The sequence below is a fragment of the Amphiura filiformis genome, chromosome 13 (assembly GCF_039555335.1).
Source record: "Amphiura filiformis chromosome 13, Afil_fr2py, whole genome shotgun sequence".
Classification (NCBI taxonomy): Eukaryota; Metazoa; Echinodermata; class Ophiuroidea; order Amphilepidida; family Amphiuridae; genus Amphiura; species Amphiura filiformis.
Genome location: NC_092640.1, coordinates 39,893,967 through 39,921,541, shown reverse-complemented (window position 1 = coordinate 39,921,541; position 27,575 = coordinate 39,893,967). Strand labels below are relative to the sequence as shown.

Genomic DNA, 27,575 nt, shown 5'->3' with positions numbered 1-27,575 from the left:
TGTGGTGCTCTGGTGATCGGAGGCGAGTTTTCTTTTTACACAATTTGCAAAAACAACGCTTATATTTACTCGTACACTTCATTTTTGTAATAATAAAAAAATCTCCTTTAGACCGAATGTCTAAAGGAGATTTTTTTTTGTTGGTTATGGTAGACTGTACGACTAGTCTGAGTCTTCATCATATTTCAACTCTTTCACTACAAGGTCAAAACTGTGGTACATGTTCCCGGTTGTTTTGCTTTCTTTTTTGCCCGTGGGTTTAACAAGAGCTATTGATTCACCAAAGTCCAAGTCCAAGTTCTCTAGCCTTTTTGTTAGGGTAGAACAACTCCAAACTCGAGTGTTATCACTGAGAGTGATAACTCGGATTTTCCAACCCTGGTTTCCATGATCTCAAAATTGGTAATTTCGTAGAATTCCACCTTCTTCTAGTTCAACCCATTTCAAAATTGAGGATCCTTTTTGCTCTTCTAACAAATGTTCAAATTCCACCTTCAGTATGCTTGATTGTTTTGCCATTTTGTTTGTTTTTTATTGATTTTCTTAAACTCTTTTTTTTATTAGCCGGGATTTTCTTAAACTGTTTTTATTTTCAAATCGGGCTAAAAATAAAAGATGGCTGAAACTAAAATGTCTAAGGTTTACTACAGTCCGAGAGGGTATTGGAAGGGTGTTTCTGCGATAGACAAGCTGGCGAAAGAGGTTGGAGGGACGAAAGAAAAAGCTAGAAATTTTTTAAAAAGCAGACTCAGTGGCAAATTTACCTACCACCTCCAAGTACATTCCCAGAGCAAAATTTAACGTAGTGTACCTAATGAAGTTCATCAAGCCGATTTGTTGTTTCTCCTCACGACAGACCGAGTAAAGGAAAAAGCTTTACAAGCGCGCTGACTGTGGTGGATGTCGCGAGCAGATACAAGGAAGCTGAGCCTCTGAGCTCAAGGAATCTGGGGAGGTGGCTAAGGCATTTGAAAAAATTTACTCTCGAAGTTTTAAAGTGGCCGAATCTTCTGCAGGTCGATCCTGGAAGAGAATTCATGGGCAAAGTGAACGAAGTGATGAAAAAGCACAAGGTCGATATCAGAAGAGGGTTGCCTGGTCAACATAGAGCTCAGGCAATTGTTGAAAGATTCAACAGAACTTTGGCTGAAAGACTGTTTGGCCATCAGTACTCGCAGGAAATACTGATGGAAGCTCGTGGTCAGAAAAATGTGAGGTCTACCGAGTGGGTGGGTAGGCTTCCGGATGTGATCAGAGCTTTGAACAGCTAAGAGACTCGGCTGATAGGAATGAAACCGGTTGATGCTATCAAGAAGAAAAAGATTGAAACGATGTCTTCAGCTCCACAGAAGTTGAAAAATGAGATTAAAATTCCAGGTAACGTGAGATTAAGGTATTTGTACGCCCCGGAGAGTTGGAGGAGGTGAGAGAGAAGACGCGCAACCGATCCCATTTGGTCTCTGGAAACTTACACGGTTGATAGTATCGTGAGAACACCGGGTGATCCAATTTTGTACTATTTGAGTGAAGGTGCACCAAAAGAGCGTTTGTTAGACAGGAGCTTATGATAGTACCCGAGGGCACACAGTTGCCACCCGACAGAGTTTTGAAGTAAATTTTCTTATTCAAGTTTTACTGGCGTAGTGTCCAATCGCATGTGTGTGAATTTTGTCCTCAAGTATACTTCTCTTATCATCTTTGGAATCGAAAGCGACTTTGTTAACGGTTTCAGTGTACACCTCGTGCTTGTAACTCCTAATCACATTCATCGTTCTCGTCTGAGGGTCTTCATCGAAGAGACAGCGCTTGTAGTCGTCGAAGGTAATCTTTCTTTCGACGACCGCTTTTTACTCCTTTGCACCTCTTTTCCTCGTTCCCTCGTGCATTCTGAAAGAGTACAACTTTGCTTTCAGTCCAACAAATTCCACTATCTGCTTTCCTCCGGCTTCGTCCTTGAACATGCCGGGAACTTTTTTGTTCTTTCCAGTCGGAATTCCCGACGGATGATCAGCTGGGTAGTTGGAAGTATCAAAGTAGCGGTCCACGCCTTGAGCGATATCCTTGTAGAAATCTTCGGTCTCGATTTCATAAAGTAGCGAGTCCGTGTCTGTCAGACAGAGCTTCGCTTTGTTTCCGTATTTTTCTTGATGTAATTGTAGTGGAAGTCGTACATCATTGTCTTTGAGATATCCAGGATGCTCATTCCGAGATAGATCGGCTTGTTGAAGTACAGTTTGATTTTCTTCATGTGAACCGCTATAAGATTTTCATCAAAGATTGTGTTTCGCTTCGTAGTTGGTTTTGCGGCTAATTTGATGGCTTTGTGTTCGAATTCACGAGATGGATATTGACGCGATTTCTGATGTTTTCCATAGTTTTGCCAAAAACCGAAGTTATTCATCAACTTGAAAAATCCTTTTCAAACTCCGAGTTTGCATTTTTGCTAAGCTCGGTATTCAGATCGATGTACTTTTTTCATAAAGGGACTCTCATTAAATGTGATTCCTCTGTGAATCTTGGTTAATTTGAGTCCAAGGTCTAGACATTGTTTCAAAGCCGTGTGGTGAATGACGTACTTTTCCTTATCTCCAAGATTTGGAATGAGTTTTTCCACCCTGTTTACGGTGACTCTCTCAGGAGCTAGGGGATAGTCGTTATGGAGGTCGTGTAGCTTCTTAGGGTATTCCAGATCCACTTCAAGAATGCATGGGATTTCATCCCAAGAGTCTAGCTGTTTCGAGTCATCCACTCAAAACCTCCGGTTGGCAATGGTTGACTCATCGCCGAGCCATAAAGGTTATTATTGTCGAGGTATTGGATATACTTGGAGGGCTTGCTCGGATGGTAATCGGATCCCATGTATTTGTTATTTGCTTCTGAATATCTGGTTGATATCATGGAAACCCCACCTCTGATCCCTTTTTCGATCATCATAGCCATGTCATAATCCACGAGGAGTTCCAATTTTACACCCGTCGTTTTTCAGCATGGCGTCAGTAGGAAAGTCCAGGAGCTGTGTAGTACCAACAAGGATCTAATTTGTAATTTTTCAAGCATAGTTTCCTAAAACTCTCAAAACATCCGCTAGAAGAAGAACGTCCGACTTGAGATACAAATCGTGGTACTCCCTCATGGTTTTCATCTCGAAGGTATTCCACACCTTTTGAGCGTGTTCATAATCCTCATCGGAAATGTGTTCTTCGTTGAGTTTGGAGTAGAAGGTGTCTTTGGGTGGAAGACTAGTCTCCTGGAGTTTTTCCAAAGAGTTGACGTGATCGCACGGATACACCCCTTTTCTCAAGAGCAGCTGAAGTTGTTCATCCTGATAAAATTTCGGTAATTCAAAAACTCATCCAAATTTTCGGACGAGTTTGCCAAGTCCAGCAGCCATGAATTTGAAGCTGTCGATAAATCTGAGATCACGCTTGACATCGACTTCTTTTCCTTCCTTATTGGTAAAGGTGTCAACCAATATCTTCTTGGTGAATGAGATGTACTTCTCTTCGTTGGAAGGAATACAGTCGATCTCTCCCTCGGTCTTGCCAAGATTCTTGATGAACAGATGAGCGTCATATCCGGCTAGATTATGGAAAATCACGGGAAAGAAATTTGGTTTCCTATATTTTATATTGCAGATATTGTGGGCAGCTCCTCTAAAGGTTCCCTTATAGTGACAGTGGTCTCTGACGTTGTAATTATCTTTATCATCGGGAGTCAGTGGATCCTTACAGATGTGGCAGTGGGTGGATTTTTGAAGATCTCTCGCTCTTGCTCCCGAAGATCATCTCCTTTTGGAACTTGAGTTGTTGTTGGATCTCTTTGATGTTTTGCTCTAGAGTTTCCACAAAAATCTGAGCCACATCTTGGTCCTCGGATTCCTGGTTCTTGAGTGTACACCGAGTCATCGAAACACTTGATATAATAGCAAAAGCCCGATGGTTCGTGCTTTTGGTATTTCGTCGTCTTCTGAGAAACTTCCGTTGACAAGTTTGATTCGGTTTTGGAAAAGATTCAAAATCGGGCGTACCACGACAAAGGAGACGTTCTGAGACTTGAAATGATGTTTAAAATACTGAGATGAATCCTTCTCTGGATCCGCATTTCAATTTTCACGGTTTCATTATTTTGACATAGCTCTTTATGTTTCACCAATTTTGTTTGGAGATGTAGGACGTAAGACATCGCATACAATAATATCTAGCATGACTATTTTTACTCTCTTGTGGCGCCATTAGTCTGCTCATACTCTTGATGACGCAGTAATGTTGGGTGTCATGGCCATCCTTATTTTTGCCCGAAATTAAAAGAAGATTAACTTCGTGTTTTCGATTGCTAGCACCTACTCTCAGCGGGTAGACTTCATTTTTGTACAACCTCTTGGATAAATTTTTTTCGGCGTATCCCAAGACATTAACGGAAATTGTAGGATTGTTCCTTTCAAACTTGACAATATCTTTAAGGGAGGTTGGAAAGGGGTTACCATCCCAGTTGAGCTCTTTGGCTTGTTCTATAAGCTTTCCGTTTATTCTTTCAGGATGAATATCAACTGGATTGAGAGCTCGAACGACAGCGTACTTGATGCACTGATTGTCCTCATTTTTGGGATTGATGATCGCTTTCTTTTTGGCTAGATCTTTTGGAGTCGGAATGTATGACGAACCACTCATCGGTTTGTATTTAACTGTGTGAATGCTCAAGTCTACGATCGATTTGAATACCCATCCGCTTCCGCTGTTTTGAAATGTCGCAATGTTTTCCAAAATTCTTTCAGACCACCTTTTGTATAATTCATCAAGATCAGTTGCCTCCAGATTAACATCCGTAGTGGAGGTAAATGAGGCTTCTTTGGTGATAAGTTCCCCGTTTGGAGATTCGTCTTTTCCATCATGCAGCGAAGAACTAGCACAACCTTTGTTTGACGATTGTTGGTTAAAAGGTTCACAACAGGTTGTTTAGTTGCTGCTAAAAAGGTTCTTGGTTCATAACGTGATCTTCCATCAATTTTGTATTGAGTAGTAAATCGATTGAGAGCAGATTTGGTTTCTTGAATTTTAAAAGGTTTTTCCTTCTGTTTGTAAAGCTTTGCAATCTTTCGTTGAAATCTGGTTCGTCTGGGAGGTGGTTTGGGGGTATCCAAGAATGACCAATCTTGCGTTGGCTTTATTTCTATCTGGGGTGGAGCGGGGGTGGTGGTATACGGCGTTGGTTCAAGAATGGGTACATCGATATTTTGTATCGGAGCATCCAGCGGTGGAGCGGGGTGGTATACTGGCGTTGGTTCAAGAATGGGTACATCGATATGGTGTATCGGAGCATCCAGCGGATCTAAGACATAGTTTTCTTGAAGAAATTTTATCAGATTGGTTTTGCGGGTGTTTCTCCAATCTCCTTGCAGGCCAGCATTTTTCGCAATGGCTCGTAGACCCTTTACCGTATATTCACTCTTGATTTTTTATAAACGCTCCCATTCAGCGTTCGATGAAAATTTTAGTATTCTTCTCATCTTCTTTTATTATATACAATGTTTTATTTTCTTAAACCCTTTTTTTTTATTTTCAAAAAAAAATCAATATCAAAATTATCGCGAGGATTTCATTTTTTCGTAATATTTTTTTGAAGCCATACAATACTTCTCTCTATTTTTCTGGTAATAAGCGAACTATATTTTTTTACCCTTATTTGTCGGAATTCCCAACTCTTTACATAGACCGACATTGTAACGATTCTGCAATGTTACGGGTTTGAAAAATTTGTTTGGATTTTTTTGACTGAGTTGAACCCACTGGTTGTTGTAAAATACTGAACAGGCGGTTATTTTCTACTTTCGATTCGAGAGTTATTTCTTTTTTAACGTTGTAATGATTTTTGAATGATTCCATTTTTTATTATATTTATTTTTTAAATATTTTTTCTTAAATGAATAAAATGAAGAGGTTAAAAAATGCAGGAATTTTTTCCCCTGCATTTTTTTTGGATAAATTGAAATGCAGGGGGAATTTTTTCCCCTGCATTTTTTTTTGGGATAAGTTGAAATGCAGGGGGAATTTTTTTGTGTAATTTGGATTGGGGTGAATTAAAAATGCAAGGATGTTTTTCTGTGTAATCCTGTGTACACAGCATTTCTGTGATTTTACTGTGTATTTGGTGGTTGAGTTGATTTACACGGGAAAAGACAGGTTTTTGTGATTTTACTGTGTATTTGGTGGTTGAGTCGATTTACACGGCAGTTACACAGGTTTTTGTGATTTTACTGTGTATTTGATGGTTGAGGGAGATTTTATACGGGAAATGACAGTAAATGTCCCAGAAACGGCAAAAACCTACTACTGACCAACATATCTCTGACCCATCTGTTCACATGATGTTTCTTGTAGCTATGTGGAAGGACTATAGCCCCATTGAAATTGATGCACCGAGTCAAACACATGCAGGAAGACTTTGATGAGCCAGGGAGAATACAGCTGTATGAGTTCCTTGATCTCATTGTATTGTAAGTAAAATAAGGCATGGACAATCACAGCATGAAACTATATAATCTGTATAAAAACTACTGAAAAGTCTGTACCCAGAAACCAACTGGAAATGAACATGCAAAGAGATTCGCTGTACCAAGACAGTTTACTTGCATGACTAAATTTCTTTATGAATAATTAATCATCAATGATCATCAATTGCAGAGATTACCTCAGAATGTTGCACTGACGGCATCCTTATGGGGCGTGGCAAGTTTCTGCACTTCAAAGAATCAAATTACGTGAATTCTTTACAAGACGCACCCATTGAATAAGAATTTCTATTAAATGCCGGCTACTGTAAATCTTTTGAGCATTTTTTTATAGAATTGGCAGAATATCTTCTCAATAAAAGTTTTCACAATTTGTCTGAATGCAAAAGTTACGCCCAATTTATCTAAAACTTGTCAAATCTCAATTATTGTACCCTCTCCTGTTTAAGGGATTTCTCATCTGACCAAATCTAAAACTGAAAAACACATATTTGCTCTCGCTTTGAAAGTTGATTGCGGGCTTCTTTTGGTTGCGCATTTATTTGCATATTTAAATGCATAATAACAGTAAGTCACTCCATAGATTACATGCAGTCAGATGTTTTCTTGACATCATATTTCTGATACATTACTTATTCAGGTGTGAGCAGGCAGGTGACATAGATGTTCCAGAATCCAAGCGAGGACCCCTGGACAAGACTTGGAGGAAACTATTTGAGGTACATTGTATATATATTTATATAATATTGGCTTATTTTTCGTGTGATACAAGAATATACCGCATGAGTCATAAAAAATACAGACCGAGCGAAGGTAAGTTCAGTATTGCTGACTGAAATTGATTATGCAATAACAGAGCTATGATTAAAAAACCAATGTCATATTTGCAAGTTAAATTTGCACTTTTGGGTGTGTGCTACGTACAGTATGTACATGTTAACATGTATATAATGTTATTGATTCACATGCATAGGGTGCACAACAAAAGGATTATTTTGTTTTCAATGGGGTCAGAATGCTTGTACAAATCAAATTATTATAGAAATCAATGCGATTGGCTGTGTAAGCAATCAGAAAAAGCTGAAAGTGATAACTTTTGTTATGAAATGAAAACAATTTCTTCAATCATATCTCCAGTTTTCTGGAATCAATTTCAGTTGGTAAGAAGAGAATAGCAGGCAATATTGAGATGATGACTCAGAAAATGACTCACTCCTGAGCATCTGCATTTTCCTCAGTCTTAAGGAGATATTGTATATTAACACTTTTTTATATCTTTCACTTACTTGACACCCAGCTGGATGACTTTAAGCATGTGTGTGCTACTAATGATGAGAAGCTATTAAACCATCTGAACCATGAGTTTAGAAACACAGAGCTCAACTACGGACATGAACAGCTGGGCAGTAAACGTATACCAAGGGAAGCAGCAGTAGATACTTCAGTCAGGAAGACTCAGGTAGGTATAACCGCAGACTGCTACAAACCATGTATCAACAATCAAAGTCCCCATGCATTGTATGCTGTGAATTATCGTATATTCATGAGGGCCGATTGTTCGATCGTCACGTGTCTAACAATCATGCCAGCGTTGCATGCCTTCGGGTATATGTGTAGACCGTAAAAATACGCAGTATATAAGTGCGTAGCGGTTTTGCTTGTTGTGTGATTGGGTGATGCTGAGACTTTGAGGGCTCGGACGCAGTCCGTTATCTTTTTCTTCCATGTGTATAACACCTTGAGCTGAAAGGTCTAGTGTCCATTGGCATAGTTCTATAACCTACATAGCTCAATACTTGACCTCAAATTGTGGGATATGGGGTATCAGTTTGTGTACCCAATACATTTAAAGGGCATTCTATGAGTGCACAAGCATATTGGATTTAAAGAACTGTGTCCTTACAAGGTGATATGTTTTGATCATAGTGAAATGAGCGTAGACTAAAAAGATTCAGACCATTCACCAAAAGTCAATGTGCTTTATATACAATGAGAATTCTTGCATATTCATGAGAGCTGATCATTTGATCGACCATGTCTAGCAAATCACACATGCATGGCATGCCTTCACATTTGCTTGATAGAGCGTTGTTTATCTTCATGTTTTACGCAATGATTGTAAATAGCAGTGTCGTAAGATTGCACTCCTTGGAACGATTGGCCCTCATAAACAGATGATGCTGTTGAGACTTTGCCAGTTGGTGAATGGTATGTAGTTTGTAAGTAATGAGTTTTAATTGTCAGTTAGGAAAAAAATGAATTGCTTAATTCACTAAAATATCTAGCAGAACTCTGTTTACAAAAGGACTATGTGCTCACCATCACTATTTGTGATCTGGAAGGGCTTTTGCAGATTACACCAGGCACAAAAAGAAATTCGTCAGTTATATTCATCCTTGCTGTTCAATAACTTGATAATTTTGGATTATTCTGAAATATACATTTTGTTAATTGGACTTTTCGTTCTCATTTGACACCCTGTTTGTGAACATTGAGCAAGAATTGACCAAGATATGCGCCTCCAAACTCTCAAACCCCAAAATGAGAAGTTGCAATTTTAACGATTCAATTGTGTCTGTTACACTGTGTGCTTTATTGATTGGTGCTTGTGTGCAATACAACGATGCGTTCCCATTGAAAATCGTTGAAAATGCAACTTTTGATTTTGGGATTTGAGGCTTTGGAGGCGCATATCTTGGTTAATTCTTGTTCGTTTTTCACAAACAGGGTGTCAAATGAGAAAGCAAAGTCCAATTAACAAAATGTATATTTCAGAATAATCCAAAATTATCAAGTTATTGAACAGCAAGGATGAATATAACTGACGAATTTCTTTTTGTGCCTGGTGTATATGGTAAGATCGTGTGAGCTGCAGCCAATCAGTGTTTTACGTAATTATGTAGCTAAATCATACCTCGAATATTATATGTTTCACCGCTCATTATTCACAGGTTCGTTTCCATGGTAAGCGTTACAAGCAACTATACAACTACCTTGGCCAATCAACAGCTACCGTTCAGTATGCTAAGGCGGGTTGTATCCGCGAAAGACCGGTCACCGTACCTGGCGTAGATGAGTTCCGATTCCCGGCAAAATCACCCATTCCTCAGTTGCAGCGGTCTCAAACTGCGGCAGAGGTAAAGTAGTGGTCATAAGAAACAATTTGATATGTGTTTCTAATTAGGAGTGTTGGTTGTTTTCGTAGGATGTTCTTGGTTTTGGTTGTGTAGGGATATGCAGCTTGGATTCTGAAAGAGGACATCAATCTACCAAATGTGTCAAAATAGAGACAAAAAAAAATATACTTAAAAAAAAATTGACAAAAATTGGAAATGCACCTTCTCTAAACCATTTTTTTTTAATTTGCTACCATAGCTAAACTTATGGAAATGATACCTGAAATTGCGGAACATCCCTCAATAGTCTGTATACCTTTCTCAAGTCAGTAATTTAGATATTGTTTTCTATATGTATCTTTAAATGTAATGATGAGAAGTATACAAAAGTGTACATTTGATTTTACTTTACTGGCTCGAGGAAGGTATATAGACTATACCCACCTTTCTATTAAGAACCTCCCCCTTGAGGTTTACATTTTTGTTTATATGTTGATTATTTTTTTTCTAAGTTACGACTCTGAATATGTGGGAATATTACAACTGGTATATCACATGCCAGTGTAAGGCAATCCATGTGTCCAAAAAGCTGTGATAAATGACACAAATCCGTAAATTTTTAGATCTAAGGGTCTGTGGCTTATTGGCAGCACTGCCTATAAGTAGCCATAATTCTGTAATTGAAACGCTAAACATGTGTTAAAAATTAAATTAGATTTGTTCATACTTCATAAAGCTTTATCAATCTTTTGGATTGTTACCTAAAACCATTTAGTTAAAATAATACACATGAGACTATACATATATGCACACACCCCTCACACACACGACATATACACTCCTCATACTTTTACCGTAAAAACTTGATAGTTAGCATATGTACTTACTATCAAGCACTTTTAAAACATGCAAACATGAAGAGCCCCATCCACAACAGTGTAAAGGGTTTTGAGCAAATCATTGATACACATAGTTATATGCGAACAAGTAAACATGTAAAAGTGTGTCTCAACCCTCAGTTGGTAAAGCGCTGGTACAATTTCATGTTTTCAAAAGTGCTCGATAGTAAGCACATATGTGACCATCCACCACAACTGAGCCCGGATGTTGCCAGTGCCACTATTGAGATATGCTCCATTGAACTTAACAATAATAGGAAACAAAGGATTTATTGACTGTTTTATTGATTTTTCACTACTTTTAAAAATGTCAAGTATTATAGACATGATATACATCATTTTAAAGCTAATTTCAAGCAGAATATTTTGGTTGAATATCTCAAAAATGATGATTGGCGACTTCAGGGCTCAGTTGTGCTGGATGGTCACCTATGCTAACTATCAAGTTTTTACAGTATGTACAGTCACATGCACACACCCCTACATCTTGCACACACACACACTGCATATTTTAAATGTTTATTATGTTTTGATGAAATTTCTTTTCATTACATGCTTTCATTTCAATTTGTTGTATAATTTCATTGCATAATAATTATATTATCACAAATGACTGCAATTACATTATAATATCATTTCCATTATATAGCAGATTTCATTTTACAACATAATTTCATTCATAAGTTTGCATTTTATTTCATAACTTTTCATTTCATTTCAATAACTTCATTTCATTTCATATTCAATTCTGTTTCAAATCATTTGAAGTCTGAGGAGGTAGTGACTTATTTTCTTTTCTTTGTATTTTGATGCACATTTTAAGTTTTGTTCATAATTTATACGCACAGAAGACCCAATTTGAAACTTCTTCACGCCCGTTATCTGCACCCTCACGCACTCCGACCCCCAGGTCAAGGCCTGGATCAAGATCCAATTCACGGACCAGGTCACGACCTAGGTCACAAACAAGGTCAATCACCAGCACAAACAGTGGAGAGGTAATAATCAATTGAAGTATTGTTTGTTTTCAGTAGCAGAACTAGGTGTGTTAGATTTTAATATAGGAAAGAGTAATGTTTTAATTAAATGAAGTATTTTGGTAGCATAATTATGTAGACGTGTTATACACCACAGAATTAATAAGGAGAACCGGGACTCCCTATACCGCCATGTGCAATAGCACGGCCAGTTATGGGGATAAGATTCGGGTCCTTGTCGATGGTAACACTATAATGCATTGCGTCGCTCCTTAGACCAGTTAGTTTGTCACACCATTATGTGTGTTTAGTATCGCACTAGTAGTTAGTGATGCATTTCGAGCAAAACACTTAATATCCCCAATGCCCATGCGTGTATCAAGATCAAGATGGTTGTTGAGTGCAGGTTCTCTGGTTTTAATTCAGCGGTTAACATAGATAATTAACATAAAAAAGAACTAATGTTTGACAGGCTATTCTAATATTAATTTTAATTTTTTTCTCCAAACGTGATCTAACATGAGTATAAGGCATTTGTTGGGGGTGTATTTGTATTGTCTCAATAACTGATATTGATTTTCCAGGCTGTACCAGCCATGCCTAAAGAATATTCTTTTTACACAGAGTACATGCTTCAGCATTTGCGAATTGGGAGGGGCTTAATACTGTTTGCAGACTATCGGCAGATCTTGTGAGCTGGCAATCAACAGCCCACTGCGTAATTAAGCGCAAGGCATGTGAAAAGGAATCTTATTTCCTTGTTTAAATCTAGCATTTTATATTGGGTTATTCAAATTGAAATACACCCTTATGACAGACATGACCTTAATCTCCCACACAGGGGGTATAAATCTTAAATTAAGTCACCCATTCTGGTAACCCTATTTGAAATTCACACTCCTTATGTGGAAGATTAAGGTCATGTCTTCCATTGGGGGTATATGGAATTCAACTGGAATAGTCCAATGTTCAATTTCCCTTTTACATGAAGTTTTGCTAGCATGTTTTGATTGTTGTGAATCTAACAGGTTTTTTAGCAAGCCTTTTAGTTGGTAGGTAAAGATAAATGCTAACATAGATTTACTAATCATGAAAACTAACAGAATCATGAACCTTATTACCAGTTTTTCAAATAATCCAAAAAGTACTGATACCTTGGAATTAGCTGCACTGGCATAGTGGCGTAGATTTATTTTTGACATGGGGGGGATGAAGTTTGGAAAAAAAATTGAAATATATAGTAAATGCATCACCTTTTTGTGACAGAATAATTTTATGGTACAAATGCACACAAAGCACACACAATTTTTTGGCATATTGAAGCTAAACTGGTAAAATATGGTGCAAAAGTGGAATACATGCGCACAAAGCATGCAAAAATTGACACTTTTTAGGTTAAAATGGCCAAATTTGAGGTTAATTTGGCCAGAAACCCACATTCAAAAGAAACTCAAGAGCGAAACACTCAGATATTTTGTTGTCATGGACACCACTGAAATCAAACATACTGACACTAAGATATTACATACAGTATGCTTGTAATCAAAATGTCATGACTCATCTTTGGCATAGATAAATGGAATATAATATCAGGTCGGATCAGATCCTGCTCCAATTTGGGATTGTCAACCTCGGCCAGGTCCTGTACAGTCCACAAAAAACTCAGGTCAGACAGCCAGACGGGCTGGGTTCCAAAAAAATTTCAAATTTCTTGGTAGGGATCGGGTCTAGTTGGATGTCATTCTTAACTTCAGGAATAAATGTAAGTGTTTTATGTTTATCATGTTGTTACAGGATGCGTTATCTTCAATACCGTTCATGGAAGATCCAAGAATCAAACTACTGCAAGCTATTCATGACAGAAAAGGTAGGGTGATTTTGAATTTTTTATTTTTTTTATTTATAACACTTTATCACTAGTATGTACAATAATTATAATATAACATCAAAATATATTGCACATGAATATTCAAAAGTACATACAAAAAAAAGAGTAAAAATAAGTAGATAAAATTTTGCACCAGTGAAATGCAAGGACTAACAGGTGCAAAGCACCTCTAGGACAGTCCCACCAAAGATCAAAACAATGAGGACACCTCCCGAAAAATTGAGAAGAACAAAAGAAAACCTACACAAGCCTACAATCAGAACACTGGCAACATGTAACCCAAGAGCATGTGTTGTAAGGATCAAAATTCTCCTCTAGTTTGTTCTTATACTACTCAGAGAGCTGGCTCTTAAAAGAGGACATGTTGACAGTGGATCTAATTGTGAGAGGAAGTTGATTCCACAGGGGAATGATACGCTTGAAAAACGACGCCCTGTGAGATTCGGAAATAGCTACATTGGACATACGTAATGTAAAGAGATAAAAAAATTATATACCATTTGCTTGTCAAAACTGCTTGAAGATTTAATTTTAAGATATCAAGAAAATTGTATACACCAACATTAATTTCCACACAAAGCAGGGGTTGTGCGTGAGCATCTGCAGCTCATTGAATCTCTTTTTGTTGATGTGACTATTTTAATGTTGAGAAAGGAGAGTGGGCCCTCCAATATGTGTAAACAGTGTAAATGTAATGGTGATACATGCGGGGAGGCAAAAACACTATGTGAAGCTTCTGTAACTGAATGAGCATCAGACATTGAAAAGACTTATTCATCAGAGAGAACCTGGACTTACTATACTGCCACATATTATAGTGCTGTCAGCTATGGGGAGAAAATTGAGTGTATAAGGGTCCTTGACGGTGTGCAGAGATGAACGAAAACAATTTTGCGTCTCATCTGAAGCGTCTTGGTATCCCATGCAGGTTGCATCAAGTGCATCTCTCAAATGTACATGTACCCATCATCCATGTCGTGATTACATGACAACGATTGCCACAAGCGCAATCTGAGAGAAAATAAATGCCCCAAATTTTTGATCCATGCCTGTATCAAGATGGTGGTCGAGTGCTGGTTCTCCTTCTCTAATTCTATGGATATAATATAATATGTGCCAGTGGTGGGCAAGTGCAACAGATTGTTTGGTCATAGTGAAAAAGAAGAATCTGGTACTATTCCCATTTCAATGGATATGAGATATGGACATTGTCCACATACATGTACATGTATGGATAATCATGTTGAGGATTCTGATGACTCTTGAGCATAGCTTTGAATGATTCAAGAGCAGCAGCATATTGATATGATCCGGTAAGGTGCTCCACAAACGTGGAGCTGCCACTGACAAGGCTATATCTTCTTCTAGGAAAGAGGCACGAAGAAGGAAATGCCATTCGCCTAGTGGGTCTTCATTGCCCCCTATGATGGTCGTTTCACAGTGATGCAGTTATTTATGTCCTGGGGAGAGAGCTCATTCAGAAACTGAAACACATAAAGCAATATACAAATACAACATGTTTTGAGGGGAAGTAGTCAAAACTACTGGTCCCGAGGTGATGGATGATTTGACTACTTCCCGGCGCCAGCGGAGGGAAGTAGTCAAATCATCAACACCGAGGACCAGTAGTTTTGACTACTTCCAAATGAAACATGTTGTATTTGTTTTACTATACCTCATAAATATTTTCACTATCACGGTAAAATCGTAAACAAAAGTCAAAACACACCAGTCAACGTGCCGGCCGGCATGGTAAATAAGTTTAATATTTTGCTTACCTAATTTTATTGGAGGATTTCTGTTCAATTAATATTTAGATTTTGACCTACATTATTTTAATTTTCTTTTTAACTTTCCATAAATAACATTTTGTTTCATAAAAGCGTCTAATTAGCGTGTTATTATCCCTCGGTAATCTCGGCAAAATAACTGCAGCAGACGCCATTTTCACGATAAACGCATCTGCAGAATCGCCGTTGTGTAGCATAACGCTACGTCTGAAGGAACGGTGACGCTGGGTCGAGATACCGTGTGGTAGTAGGGGTGCGGAGTTTTTACTACTTTCCTGTGTGCGCGTAAATGCACAGGCACGAGGAAGTAGTCAAAATACCGTACTCGGACGCTGGCGTTATTAACCAATAAGATGTCTGGATTACCTAATAAATATTTATGAGGTATAGTAACATCTCATACACAATCCTCTCACTGACAGGTAGCCATTAATGAAGTTGGCTCAAGAGAGGAGTAACATGTTCTAATTTTGATTTGAGACATGTCAAACGTGCATATTTATTTTGCAATTTCTGCAAACAATGTAGATCTTTATTTCGTAGAGTACAACTTTTATTTTCTGAGACAATGAAAAGTTTGTTTTAATCTACTGTATTTCCTACTGTTTTATGCTTCAAAAAAGTATCATCATACAATTTTGTTAACCTGATGAATTTGTGTTTCATTTCAGTTCTACAGTCAGCACCATGTGGAGCATTGTCATCCCCATCCCCATCTCCGAGGGTTACCTTTGCCGATCCAGGCAGAAACATTCGTACAGCTCCAGAGAATAGCAGTCGTATGGGTAGGCCTTGGCAGCTACAGGCACCTGACGCTTCACGACCACAAACCAGAGCTGTTGTGTCTGAGAAAGATGTCCTGGAGAGACAGAATATATTGGATAGTTTACAATATGAAATAGAAACACTGGTAAGCTATACTCATATCATACTATAGTATTTTTATATTAGCCTCACACCTCTTGCATATTGAGATAGGTAGGATATATGTGACCCATCACATCGAAACACGGCAGTTGTCGTCAAAAATGAACTTGTTGGTTTCTTTACCAGCCTAAAGGACTGTTTTTAAGCTTTAAAATTACACCTCTTCCATTGATGTTGCATGTAGAATGGTGATTTTATGTGACAAATAGAATTCAAATTCCTTATTATTTTCTTTATTTTTCGGGGCACATTTTCTTCATTATCTTTAAATGTGGGTTTCCGACAACTGCCGTGTTTCGATGTGATGGGTCACATATTTGTGTACATCCATATCAAAACAATGCACTTGTCGGCTGCTACATGTGTCTCATTTCACATAATAGCTAAGAATATTAAATATCAGACTCATCTCGAGTGGAGGTCACTTCAAATCATCCCAAGTGATATGATTTAGGAATACATTCTTTACCAATGTGACCTGGGGATGATTGGAAGTGATCTCCACTTGAGATGAGCTTAGTATTTATTCCTAGCTATTATGTGAAATGAGACACATTGCAGTGGATCTGAAGAGTAAACGTACAAAACTTTAACAAAATTTTTGATCATCAAAACTGAGATTTTGGTATAAAGAAAGCTCAAATTTTTCTCAATACCGCAGTGAAATTTAACGCTCGAGATATTTTTTGTTTAAATGGTGTGAACAAAAACATAGCGATTTGTGGTAACCACACCGGAAGTGTATGTATTATCCTATGGTGCATTGTAATACACATTTTTGCTTCTCAGTCATATCAAAACCATTGGAGCATTCAGCAATAAAACTCAAAATTTGGAAACATTGTTTTAATAGTAGGCCTCAATCTAAGATAGAAAACAGAACATGAAAAATCAGACCATGTCTCTTAATATAAAAACCTGATTTCTTGATTCACAGGAGGAGCGAAGGATGCAAAAACTAAAAGAACAGATTCGCCAACACTTGCCACGATTCAACCTTGATAGCATCAATGCTAATAACAACACTAAAGCTCCTGGTGTTACAACAAAGGTATGTTATTAGTTTTGTATCACTGTCTTATCTTTCATTCCATTGCATGCAATACTTGCGGCATTCTTTCTCAAAACATTACTGAGATCTTGAAGTTGGCATGTTTGTAGTGGATAGCAGAATCCCAGAAAAGATATCTTAACCTTCCCAGAATCCTTTGCAACATGATACTAGACTGGGAGATAAGTGGGGGCCAGGGGCCATTTAGTCCCTGGTTCAATGAAAATAGCCCCTGGGTCCCTGTAAAAACCCGTGAACCAGGGGCAAGTAGACCCTGGTCCGGCGCTAATTATTTCCCAGCCTGATTGAGTGAGGTATCAAAATATACACAACAGATTTTCCCATCCATTGAATAGCTCCTGGTACATTGAAAATAGCCCCTGGTTCCCTGTAAAACCCTGTGAACCAGGGGATATTTTTTTTACAAAGTAGCCCCTGGTCTGGCGCTTCTTATTTCCCAGCCTGCATGACACATCACCTCATTTCATCAAATGGCACTTCTAATTATGTACCTTGTACAGGTACCATTTGTTTTCAAGTTGAGAATAGACGGGCTAAACATGGATCGATAGTCAAGAAATAAACATAGTTTGCAAGATCTGGATGTGCTTTATTCATTGAGTTACTGTTGCACTGGATAGCAAATCAGTCCCGAGAATTGAAATGGAAGCAATGCATTTTGGGAAAATATATGTAAAATATCTTCTCTGTCAAAATCCTAAGTTCATTGTTTTCATGAGTGCATGCATCCTTGATGAACATTGCATCTGTACTTAGGTTGCTTAGGGATGAAATCAAAACTCGACCGGCGGTTGAGTTTTGATTTCATCATTATAAGCAGTACTAGAATGGATTCATACGAGAAATATAATCAACATTTTTACCCACCACCCCCTCCTAGCAAAAGTTAATTAATTAATTGTGTGCTATCGGTTCCCAGTTGTCAACTATTTGTCCCATTTTCAGTCATATTAATGACACTTTACTCTTTGCCTTCCCCATTTTATTCCTGAAAATATCTGTGGGAGGGGGGCGCTATGCCCTGTAGGTTGCCCACCCTTTGTCTTAGATATTACAAGGGTCTTTGATAGCTCAGAAAGAAAATTTATTTTTACTATGGATCAGCTTGCAATAGGCGGGACTAGTGTAACATTGTGGATTGCTTACAGCATACTATACACATGGCTGGGTGAAACACGTACACGAACTGCCCTTTGCGTATTGCGAGACTGATGAACGCTTTTGTGAATTAGATGGGCGTAAGTTGGGACTTTCAATTCTTGCCTATTATGAGCTGATTATAGTGTAGGACACCCAGAGGTACGGATTCAAAATTGTGGTCAAGGAAATGGATGTTTCATTCCTGGACGAACAACTTGTGGAAAATAATAATGTGCCCTCAAAATCTAAAATACTTTTTATCATTTTCTTACAGAAACCAAAGCAAAAACGTGAGCGACAACCGTCACCCGAAGCCATACGCCGTCTATCTAGCTCGAAGTCCAAAGTTGGTCAAGGATCACACAGTAAGAACTGTGATGCACTTGCTCAAGCGGGGACTAAACGTGATGGGGCTGAACGTAAATCAAAGGCCAAGAAGAAATCTGACAAAGGTACAAGCCTAAAGCCACTGTTGCTATTAGAAGGGAGAAGATGCAGTGATGCAACCGATAGTGTCATCCAGGAGGAACCGGCTACCAATTCAGTGGGAACCAAAGATGATTTGAAAGACGAGAAGGGGAATGCAGTAGAAACAGCGAGTACTTTGAGCAGTAGGACTGTTGCGTCAAGTGTCGCTAAATCTTACGATCTTTTACCGCCTACTTATCATGGGCGCCTACGCCATCATCAAATACAACCAACAAAAGATCCGGAGAAGTATAAAAGTGCAAGAGTAGGTGCTGCGGCTGTGTTGTATAATCATTTTAATGTAGGGGATAGAAGTGCCTCCAATCAAAAACAAAATGTGAAACATGAAAACAGAAGAGGTGAAGGTCAAAGCTCGAATCACATTGTCGGTGCCTTTATTGTACCTTCGATCAGGAATAGTGAAGATAATCAGTCGATGTTGAATAAGTCAAATGATATAGCTAAAGTGCATTCCACCAAAGCATCAGAACAGGCACTTAAGGTTAGGGAGGTTCCCAATAGTGCGTCATCCGTAGACGATGAGTTGAGGATTAACGGGATGACTTTAAGTGAGATGGTAAAGAGTACCTCTAACAAAGAGGATGATAGGGATGGTGATCTGTGGAGATAGCGCCACCAGTGTCAAATGTTTTCCATGTTGAAGGTATATCAGGATTCTTGAATTGTAGTATCTTTCAAGATAAAGGCTTTTAGTTATGATATAGTCAGCAACGATGTTGACTAGGGGCAGTTTATGCGTTTACAGCCCACTTTGTTGTAGGGTCGCTATGTCAAAAATAAGGTTTGTTATGTTGACTCTAACCCTTAACCCTTAACCAAGCCCTAACCCTAGCTAACGTTATGTCATGTTCGACATAGCAAATCTTTTTTCCTATGCGACATAGTGAACTATATTTTTGACATAGCGAGCCTTTTGGACATAGTGGACGGACACCTTTAATTCTGGAATTCTGGTCTGGAATTTTCAATGCTTCACACTTTCGTTACAGTTTTGTTCATAGGACATCATCAGTCTTTTGGTTTGTTCCCTAACCAAAATGCAATTGTTTATAGATAAGGGTTCTCTACTGTGACCAGGGGACCAATGTGACATGTGACCATTTGTGATAGGCAATGAGAATCAGTCTCTCAACAAGAGGATGTAGCCATGTTTGGCCCTGAGCAAAATTAGTTTAGACATCTGTAAATATATATAGATGCACATGATTTTTGTAATTTTAAGATATTTTTTATAATCAAATATTTCCGTCCATATATCATAAAAGCATTCCTGTATGATTTTATTTATTATTTATAAATGTTTCATTTTTAAACAAGTGAATGTTATGTAAAATATGATTCATGTATGTAAATATAGTCTATTTATCATAGAGTTTGTACAGATTTTTTTTGGGCTAAGCTTATAAGACATTGTTGCAAAAGTATGAGATGCAACCACATGAGGATTAACTATTTTGTTATTTATACTGTAAAAGTAGAAATTTTCGCGAGGTTTTTATTTTCGCCAATTTCGAGAGTGGACATAAAATCGCGAAAATAAAAACTCGCGAAAATAACCTTTTGCATTAAGTTTCTATTGTATCAATATCAAAACCGCGAAATTTAATTCTCGCGCAATTGACAAAATGTTCAAAATCGCGAAAATATCTTCTCGCGAAAATATTGACTTTTACAGTATGCAGGATGAATTTAAAAAACTAACACGGCCTATGCAGGGAAACATGTGATTTACTAAAATACCAGATTACTCTGCTCTTTTCACATGCATTTTGAAATTGACATTTGCATTAATGATTTAATAATAAGAAGACTAGTCAAATTTCAATCCATTATATATGGACTCAGTTTCTGTATCATAAATCAGCAGTATGCAGTGTCAATTTATAAAACCACAATGTCCACAATTTATTTTTTGATGTTTTTAGGTCGTCCGAAGGAGCAGACCTATGTCATCACGAAGTTGTGCGTGCGTCAGTCAGTCAGTGTGTCCGTCAACAATTATGATTATGAAGGCTTTTTGGTCTCATATGAACAGTTCAAATCCTTTTGTAACCATTATTATGCTTTGAGAATCTTCCGTCCTATACTTTATACACATTTAAAAAAAAAAAAAAAATATCTGGCACCCGCTGGAGTCTTTTAAAAACGCTGGCAAACTGAAATTGGCGACCAATTTTACCCGTTATTATGTTTTAATGAATCCAAATGTGTGAAAATATTGGATCATTAACATAATAATGATAAAATTGGATCATCAGTGTTTTACACCCAATATTTATTGATCATGCTATGAGATTTTAAAACTCATAGCTCGACCCAAAAATATGGACTCAATCGATCCAATTTTCTTATCAAACTTGGGCCAAATCTTTATTATGGGTGCTTTCATGTAATAAAGTTACTATCTCCGTTTCATAACCCTAGGCCACATGTCTGCAAACAGAAAAGCTGCAGCAGGGGGTTAGTCCACTGGTAGCCATGTGTTTAACTTTCCTTACTCCATTCTTTCAATGCCGAATGCCTGGCAAGAAGGCAGTAGGTACCATTTTTAAAGCCTTTGGTATGGCCCGGCCAGGATTCGAACCCTCGACCTCCCGATCGTGAGGCGGACACTCTAACCACTAGGCCACCACGTCGGTCATGTAATGGTGGTGTTCAAGGTCACATAATGTCATTTGAGATCAACTTGTAAATAGGCTGGAAAAACAAAAATCTGGTCTCACATGAATAGTTCACATCCAATTGCATTCATTATTATGTTTTGATGAATCTCATCAAAACTTGAACTCATCAAAACATAATAATGGTTGCAGTAGGATTTATAAACTGTTCATATGAGGCCAATTTTAACCAAAAGTCTTTAATGGTATTTTACAAGTTGGCCTCACATGACCTTTGACCTGAATATATAACCTTAAACACCATCCAAAAAAGTAGCCAGAGTTTCTGACCATGGCCCACATATCCTCAAAAAGTTCAGTATATCAACATCCTATTTTACACTCTTTGGAGAAAAATTAAAAGAAAATGCTGTTCAGATAATGTCAATGTAATCAACAGTGTTTGAAAGAATTTGAAAAAGAGAACACTTTTCATTCATTATTTGTCCCATTAATTCTTACATTAGTAAGAAAAATTCAGAATTACAATAAAACTACTACATGCTTATAATGTATTTCAAATACTTCTGTTTGTTTGCTTGTCCTTTTTCATATTTCATGTATACATATAAAGTAACTTTGAATTCCTTAGTATTACTCAACAATACAAACCTGTTATACTTTCCACTAGGGTTGCACGACTTATAAAGTTGGCTATTATCAACGCTCTGCAGGGTCTATTGTTTCCGATTAGAGCGCTGACATATTGGAAAATGTTGCCAATCAATATTCATGAGAGTGTACATTCAACGTCCAGTTTTGAAATTGGGTGACTTGTGTTTGGCAGGTGTGAAATACATCTGACCGGGCGTTTTAATTACGTGAATCTAATAAAGGCATTGACATCATCGAATGGCTGCCCAGTGCTGTTATGTGTTTAGTTATTATATAGGCCTAATAATTATTATTAAATGTATTCATCATTCCTTTCTTTTCCCTTCTCTGTACTTATTCTTTCCAAGGCTTACACTTTATCACTCCCTCGCTCTCCTTGTCCCCTCTCACCCTCCCTCTCTCATTCCCATCATTTTCCGTATTTCTATTTATCTACTTGTCTTTATTATATCTTTTCATTTCTCCCTTCTTCCAGCCCTCTCTCATTCTCCATATCCCCTCCTCCCCTCTTCCTCTCTCCTCCCCTCCAAAGACTTCTCACAGTGGTGAATCTGCCCCTTCCCAACCCCCTCCCCTCTTTGGGAACACCACTATTTCTATACCAATCTCCTTCTTAAAATAAAATTAAATGGAAATTTCTTAAAAACAACCTTTATAGGCCTATACTTATACTTACATGTATACGTATAGCGATTACCATTATAGTGTAATATAGGTATGTGGAAATGGCAGCCTTCATACATTCTAATGTGTAATCGATCAGCAAGAGCATTCAATTTATTTAAATGAAGCGCCTAAAGCCAGGTGGGTGGTAAAGATGATTGCATCGACAGATAAAGCCTCCTTATAGACTTCAGACCCACACAAGCACACATTTGGGATACGTGGAAACAATGGTACCACTTTACACATGACTGTATTGTGGTCACTTATTGATACTCGCCTGTTGTGTAGAGCGTTAATATGATGCGGATCAGTGACCAATTTAATGGCGGAACCCTTTGTTGAAACAATGGTACCACTTTTATGAATAGCCTGTCGCAACTTCTAATCGGCATCAAACGAACAAAGCATTGTATAATCTATTGCGACTCTATTTCTATTCAAAGCTCTTTGGCTATTATAGTCATAGTCACTATTATATCACTCATACATAAATTCTAGACAGTTCATTGGTTGATTACCATTTGCCATTTTTACTATCACCCTCTCCGTGTGATAGTCTTTACCATCATGTGCTCTGGTGTAGTGCGCCTGCGCCAAGCCGTGCGCTGACTCTTGGGCTCGCCGATTTAGTTATGGGGTGGACCCCAAAATGTGAAATATATCACGGCAAAGCATGGTGTTATGTTGATGAAAAAATGTATTTCCTACCTTAAATAGTATTTTAGTAATATAATTTATGCATGAGTGATATAAAACAAATATTAACTGTCTTAAATTTGTGTAATGGTCGAAATATAATCACTCGGTGAAAGATGTATTGTTCCATTCCACCGCCGTTCCGGCTCGTGGAATGGAACAATCCATCTTTCACCTCGTGATTATATTTCGACCATCACACTCATAGACAGTTAATATTTGTATACTATTAGGTGTGATAATGACTTTCTGCTATGACCGATTTTCGCAATGATTCTTCTAAACTTAGTTTGCATCAATCAACATTCTGTTAAATTTATCCCTATTCCAAAAGCAGTTAAGTTGATTCTCTTTATTCTTGCAAGAGTTTGTGACAATCAATTTTCATGATTTAGATTCACACAAAGTTCCACGACAAAATTGCACCACATGCACCCAGATGACACATCCTCCACATCCCAAAGGCTTAAGTGTGGACAAACTTTTACAATTTGACTTAAAACTGGCACCACATTTTTAATTCAAATTCTTTTTCATTCATATTTTCACCAAATATTTGTTGAAAGATGGTCTTTCAGAATATGCAATTTAATGACTTGAAACAAAATTTTTGGACTACCCTGTACTGGTTATAGCACTGCAGTTATATTATGTTGCATGATATCAACTACTAACTAGCATTGTAGTTATATATATGCTGATAGTGTTGCAAGTATGCCATCTATTGCTGATAGCATTGTAGTTATATATATGCTGATAGTGTTGCAAGTATGCCATCTATTGCTGATAACATTGTAGCTATCTGCTATGTATAGCATTGTAAGGCCAAAAAAAAAAAGAGTATGTCTCGGACACATTTGGCAAAAAAGCTAAGTGCTATGCGATTTTTTATTTTTTTAAGAAAATGGACTATGCGATATTTTTTTTAAATATTTTTTTTAAGTTAAGGCACAATATTTATGTACTTTTTGATATTCAAATACAGAAACATAGTAATATTATACATACACAATGAATAGTTTTGTTTGTCTCTTTTACAATCATGGGGAAATGTGTACAAAAACAACATCCAAACTGCAAAAAAAGACAAATATGAATCGCTGTACGATACTGCAGAATATCAAAAAAATGAACATACGGGCAAAAAAAATAAAAATACGGCCAACGCGAAATTGGATTTCACATAGCAATGCGCGCTGGGTGTCTGAGACATACATTCTTTTTTTCTTGGCCTAATGAGTGTTATACTGCTGATAGCTTTGTAGTTCACATGATAGCATTGCAGTTAGTAATGTGTACTGCTGGAGTGCTGGTGCTGGTAGCATTGTTTACGTGCTATTTATTAGCAGCATTGCAATTAATACTAATAGTGATATGCTTTTGACTGCTGATAGCATTATAGTTAAGTTAGTGCTAACCGATAACACTATACATGTAGTTACACATGCTATCAACAAATAGTATTGAAGTTAGTGCTATCGACTGGTGATAGCATTGTAGTTAGTGTGCTACTGTGCTATCTATTTTGATAGCGTTGAAGTATGACCTATCTACTGATAGCATTGTAGTTTGTATACTATCTAATGCTGATAGCATTGTAGTTTGTATACTATCTAATGCTGATAGCATTGTAATTTGTGTGCTATCTACTGCTAATAGCATTGCAGTAAGTGCTACATACTGCTGATATCATTGTAGTTTGTGTACTATGTCCTGCTGATATCATTGTATATAGTTTACGTGCTATCTACTAAAAGCATTTAAGTTAGTGCTATCTACTGCTGATAGCATATATTGTAATTTACGAGCTATCTACTAATAGTATTGCAGTTAGTATTGCAGTGCTATATAATAATAGCATTACATTGCAGTTAGTGGTATCTACTGCTGATAGCACTATAGTTTACATGCTATTAATTAATAGCATTTAAGTTAGTGCTATCTACTGCTGATAGCATTGTAGTTTGTGTATCTAATGCTTATAGCATTGTAGTTTGTGTGCTATCTTCTGATATCATTGTAGTTTATGTGCTACCTACTAAAGGCATTGAAGTTAGTGATATCTACTGCTAATAGCATTGTATTTTACGTGCTATCTACTAATAGCATTACAGATGGTGCTATCTACAGCTAAAAGCACTGCAGTTTGTGAGCTATCTACTGCAGATAGCATTGTAGTCTACTAATAACATTGCAGTCAGTGATCTCTACTGCTGATAGCATTGCAGTTAGTGCTATCTACTGCTGATAGCACTAGTTTACATGCGATTTACTACTAATACAGGGTGAGTAAAAAAAAGTGCAATTGAGCAAAGAATCAATTTTTATGCAAGAACCAACTCAAACTTTCCCGTTATTGAAAAATTCTATAAATGCCACACTCAATAGTCACCTGTGAAAATATGAAGGGAATAGCGACTACCGTTTAATTTTTATGAGTCCTTTTGCTGGGATATCCAATTTCGTTATTTTTCCACGAGGTACCATGTATTTTGAATGAGAGCACACAATGCACGGTAAAGGCGCCAGCTCTGAAACTGACTTTAACTTAAATAAGGTTGATTTTTGCATTATTTTAATTTTTTTTCTATTCAAACAAACTTTCTAACATTACTTTAAGTCCTTCATACCTCACTCGACTCCAACTCCAGTTTTTTTAAATTCCCAATATGTCCAACTTACTAGATATTTTGTAATTCACTTCACTTCAATTTATGCAAGCATTTCATTTTGACATTTGAAAAACCTGCGCCTACAAATTTGTATGTTTTTGATAGAGAATAAATATCTTTAAAGTTAAAGATTACAACAAATAATGTTTCTTCTCCTTAAGGTGGCTGTGTACTCTCAGACATGCATGTAGTAAAAGTGCAATAACTTTGTAATTATTCGCGCAAAACATATAAAAGTATACATGTTTATGAAGGCAAGACATCAATAAATCTTAATACAAATACAGATTTGGGGTAAAAACAACAATTTTGAAGAAAATCACAAAAAGTGAGTTTTTGGCAATATTTGTTAGGTACATCATAACAAAAAAACACTCTTTCCAAAATATTTTATTTTGTTTTAGCTCAATCTTGAGGCTCCATTCCAAAAACGGTTTTTAATTTTTTTGATATTGGCCTTATTTTTGAGATATTGACCATATAAGGCATCAAAATGAACTTTTAAAATTCAAAAACGCCTATTTGCACAAAATGATGTCCAAAATCGGAAATAGACCAAAATATAAAAAATGAGAAAACCGTTTCTTGAGTCGATCATGCTTTTTACGATGATCATATTTGCTTACCTATAGATGCTGTATTTATTGAGTTATCGTAGTACCTAAATCGTCATTTTACCGAGAAAATGAACATTGAAATAATGGCCGTTGAAGTTTAAAGTGGTCACATTTTGCACTTTCATCGAATCTCACAGGAGAATGCGACAGTTTTCGCTTTTTGAAACTTATATTACGTAAACATCGGGTAAATCCACAGCCCCTTGAGAAGTTTGAGCGAAATCCATTCATAACTTGATATTTAAATCGGGGAAAGAACTTGAAAAACCCACATTTTATCAGCTAAAACGGAGCCATTTGACCACTAGGTTTTTGTGAAATCAGTGCTTCCGTGGTGTTTCCATCAGATGCGCGCGCATGTAGATAAGCGTCGGCAGTATGCGCCGCATATTTATTTGTGCGTTAACAAATTGCGCGACACGCAACGCGATGAGTTGTTGCGCGCTGCGTGTACCTTGCTGGTACAACAAAGATTTTCTTTCCTTTTCAATTTCAAACACGAGTGGAATAGTGAAATAAAATCCTTAAAATATTACAGTTGGAGTTTACAAATCTGGATTTTCATTCCTTGTATTTATAAAAACATAACAAGGTACAAACATATCATAAAAACTCAATTTTGAGAAAGAAACAATGGCTAGAGTACACAGCCGCGTTAAACAAGACCAAGGGCAATAACACTTTGGGTGCTGCATTTTATTTCAATGCCAATGAGATTAAGAAAATGGCAGTTGTTCCAAATCTACCTTACACAGAGTGGGCTGACATTCATATTTTAGATGTCTCTTGGATAAACATTAAAATTGGGTATCGCTTATCAAATGTGTCATAAAAACAAAACGGTAA

At 37.3% G+C, this 27,575-nt stretch overlaps 1 protein-coding gene across 2 annotated transcripts in view; it reads left to right on the top strand.

The window, feature by feature from the left end:
• Positions 1 to 22,045, top strand: part of LOC140168336 (uncharacterized) — a 48,457-nt gene extending 26,412 nt beyond the window's left edge. Inside the window, exons 6-14 of one of the 2 annotated variants that reach the window (XM_072191706.1) lie at positions 6,375 to 6,490; positions 7,146 to 7,224; positions 7,803 to 7,964; positions 9,457 to 9,642; positions 11,369 to 11,518; positions 13,292 to 13,364; positions 15,847 to 16,085; positions 17,040 to 17,153; positions 18,589 to 22,045. In XM_072191706.1, coding sequence (XP_072047807.1) covers positions 6,375 to 6,490; positions 7,146 to 7,224; positions 7,803 to 7,964; positions 9,457 to 9,642; positions 11,369 to 11,518; positions 13,292 to 13,364; positions 15,847 to 16,085; positions 17,040 to 17,153; positions 18,589 to 19,413 — 1,944 coding nt within the window. In that variant the 3' untranslated portion in view covers positions 19,414 to 22,045. The remainder of the gene's footprint in view (positions 1 to 6,374; positions 6,491 to 7,145; positions 7,225 to 7,802; positions 7,965 to 9,456; positions 9,643 to 11,368; positions 11,519 to 13,291; positions 13,365 to 15,846; positions 16,086 to 17,039; positions 17,154 to 18,588) is intronic. The other variant, XM_072191707.1, reaches the window with a different exon arrangement.
• Positions 22,046 to 27,575: the final 5,530 nt, after the last annotated feature.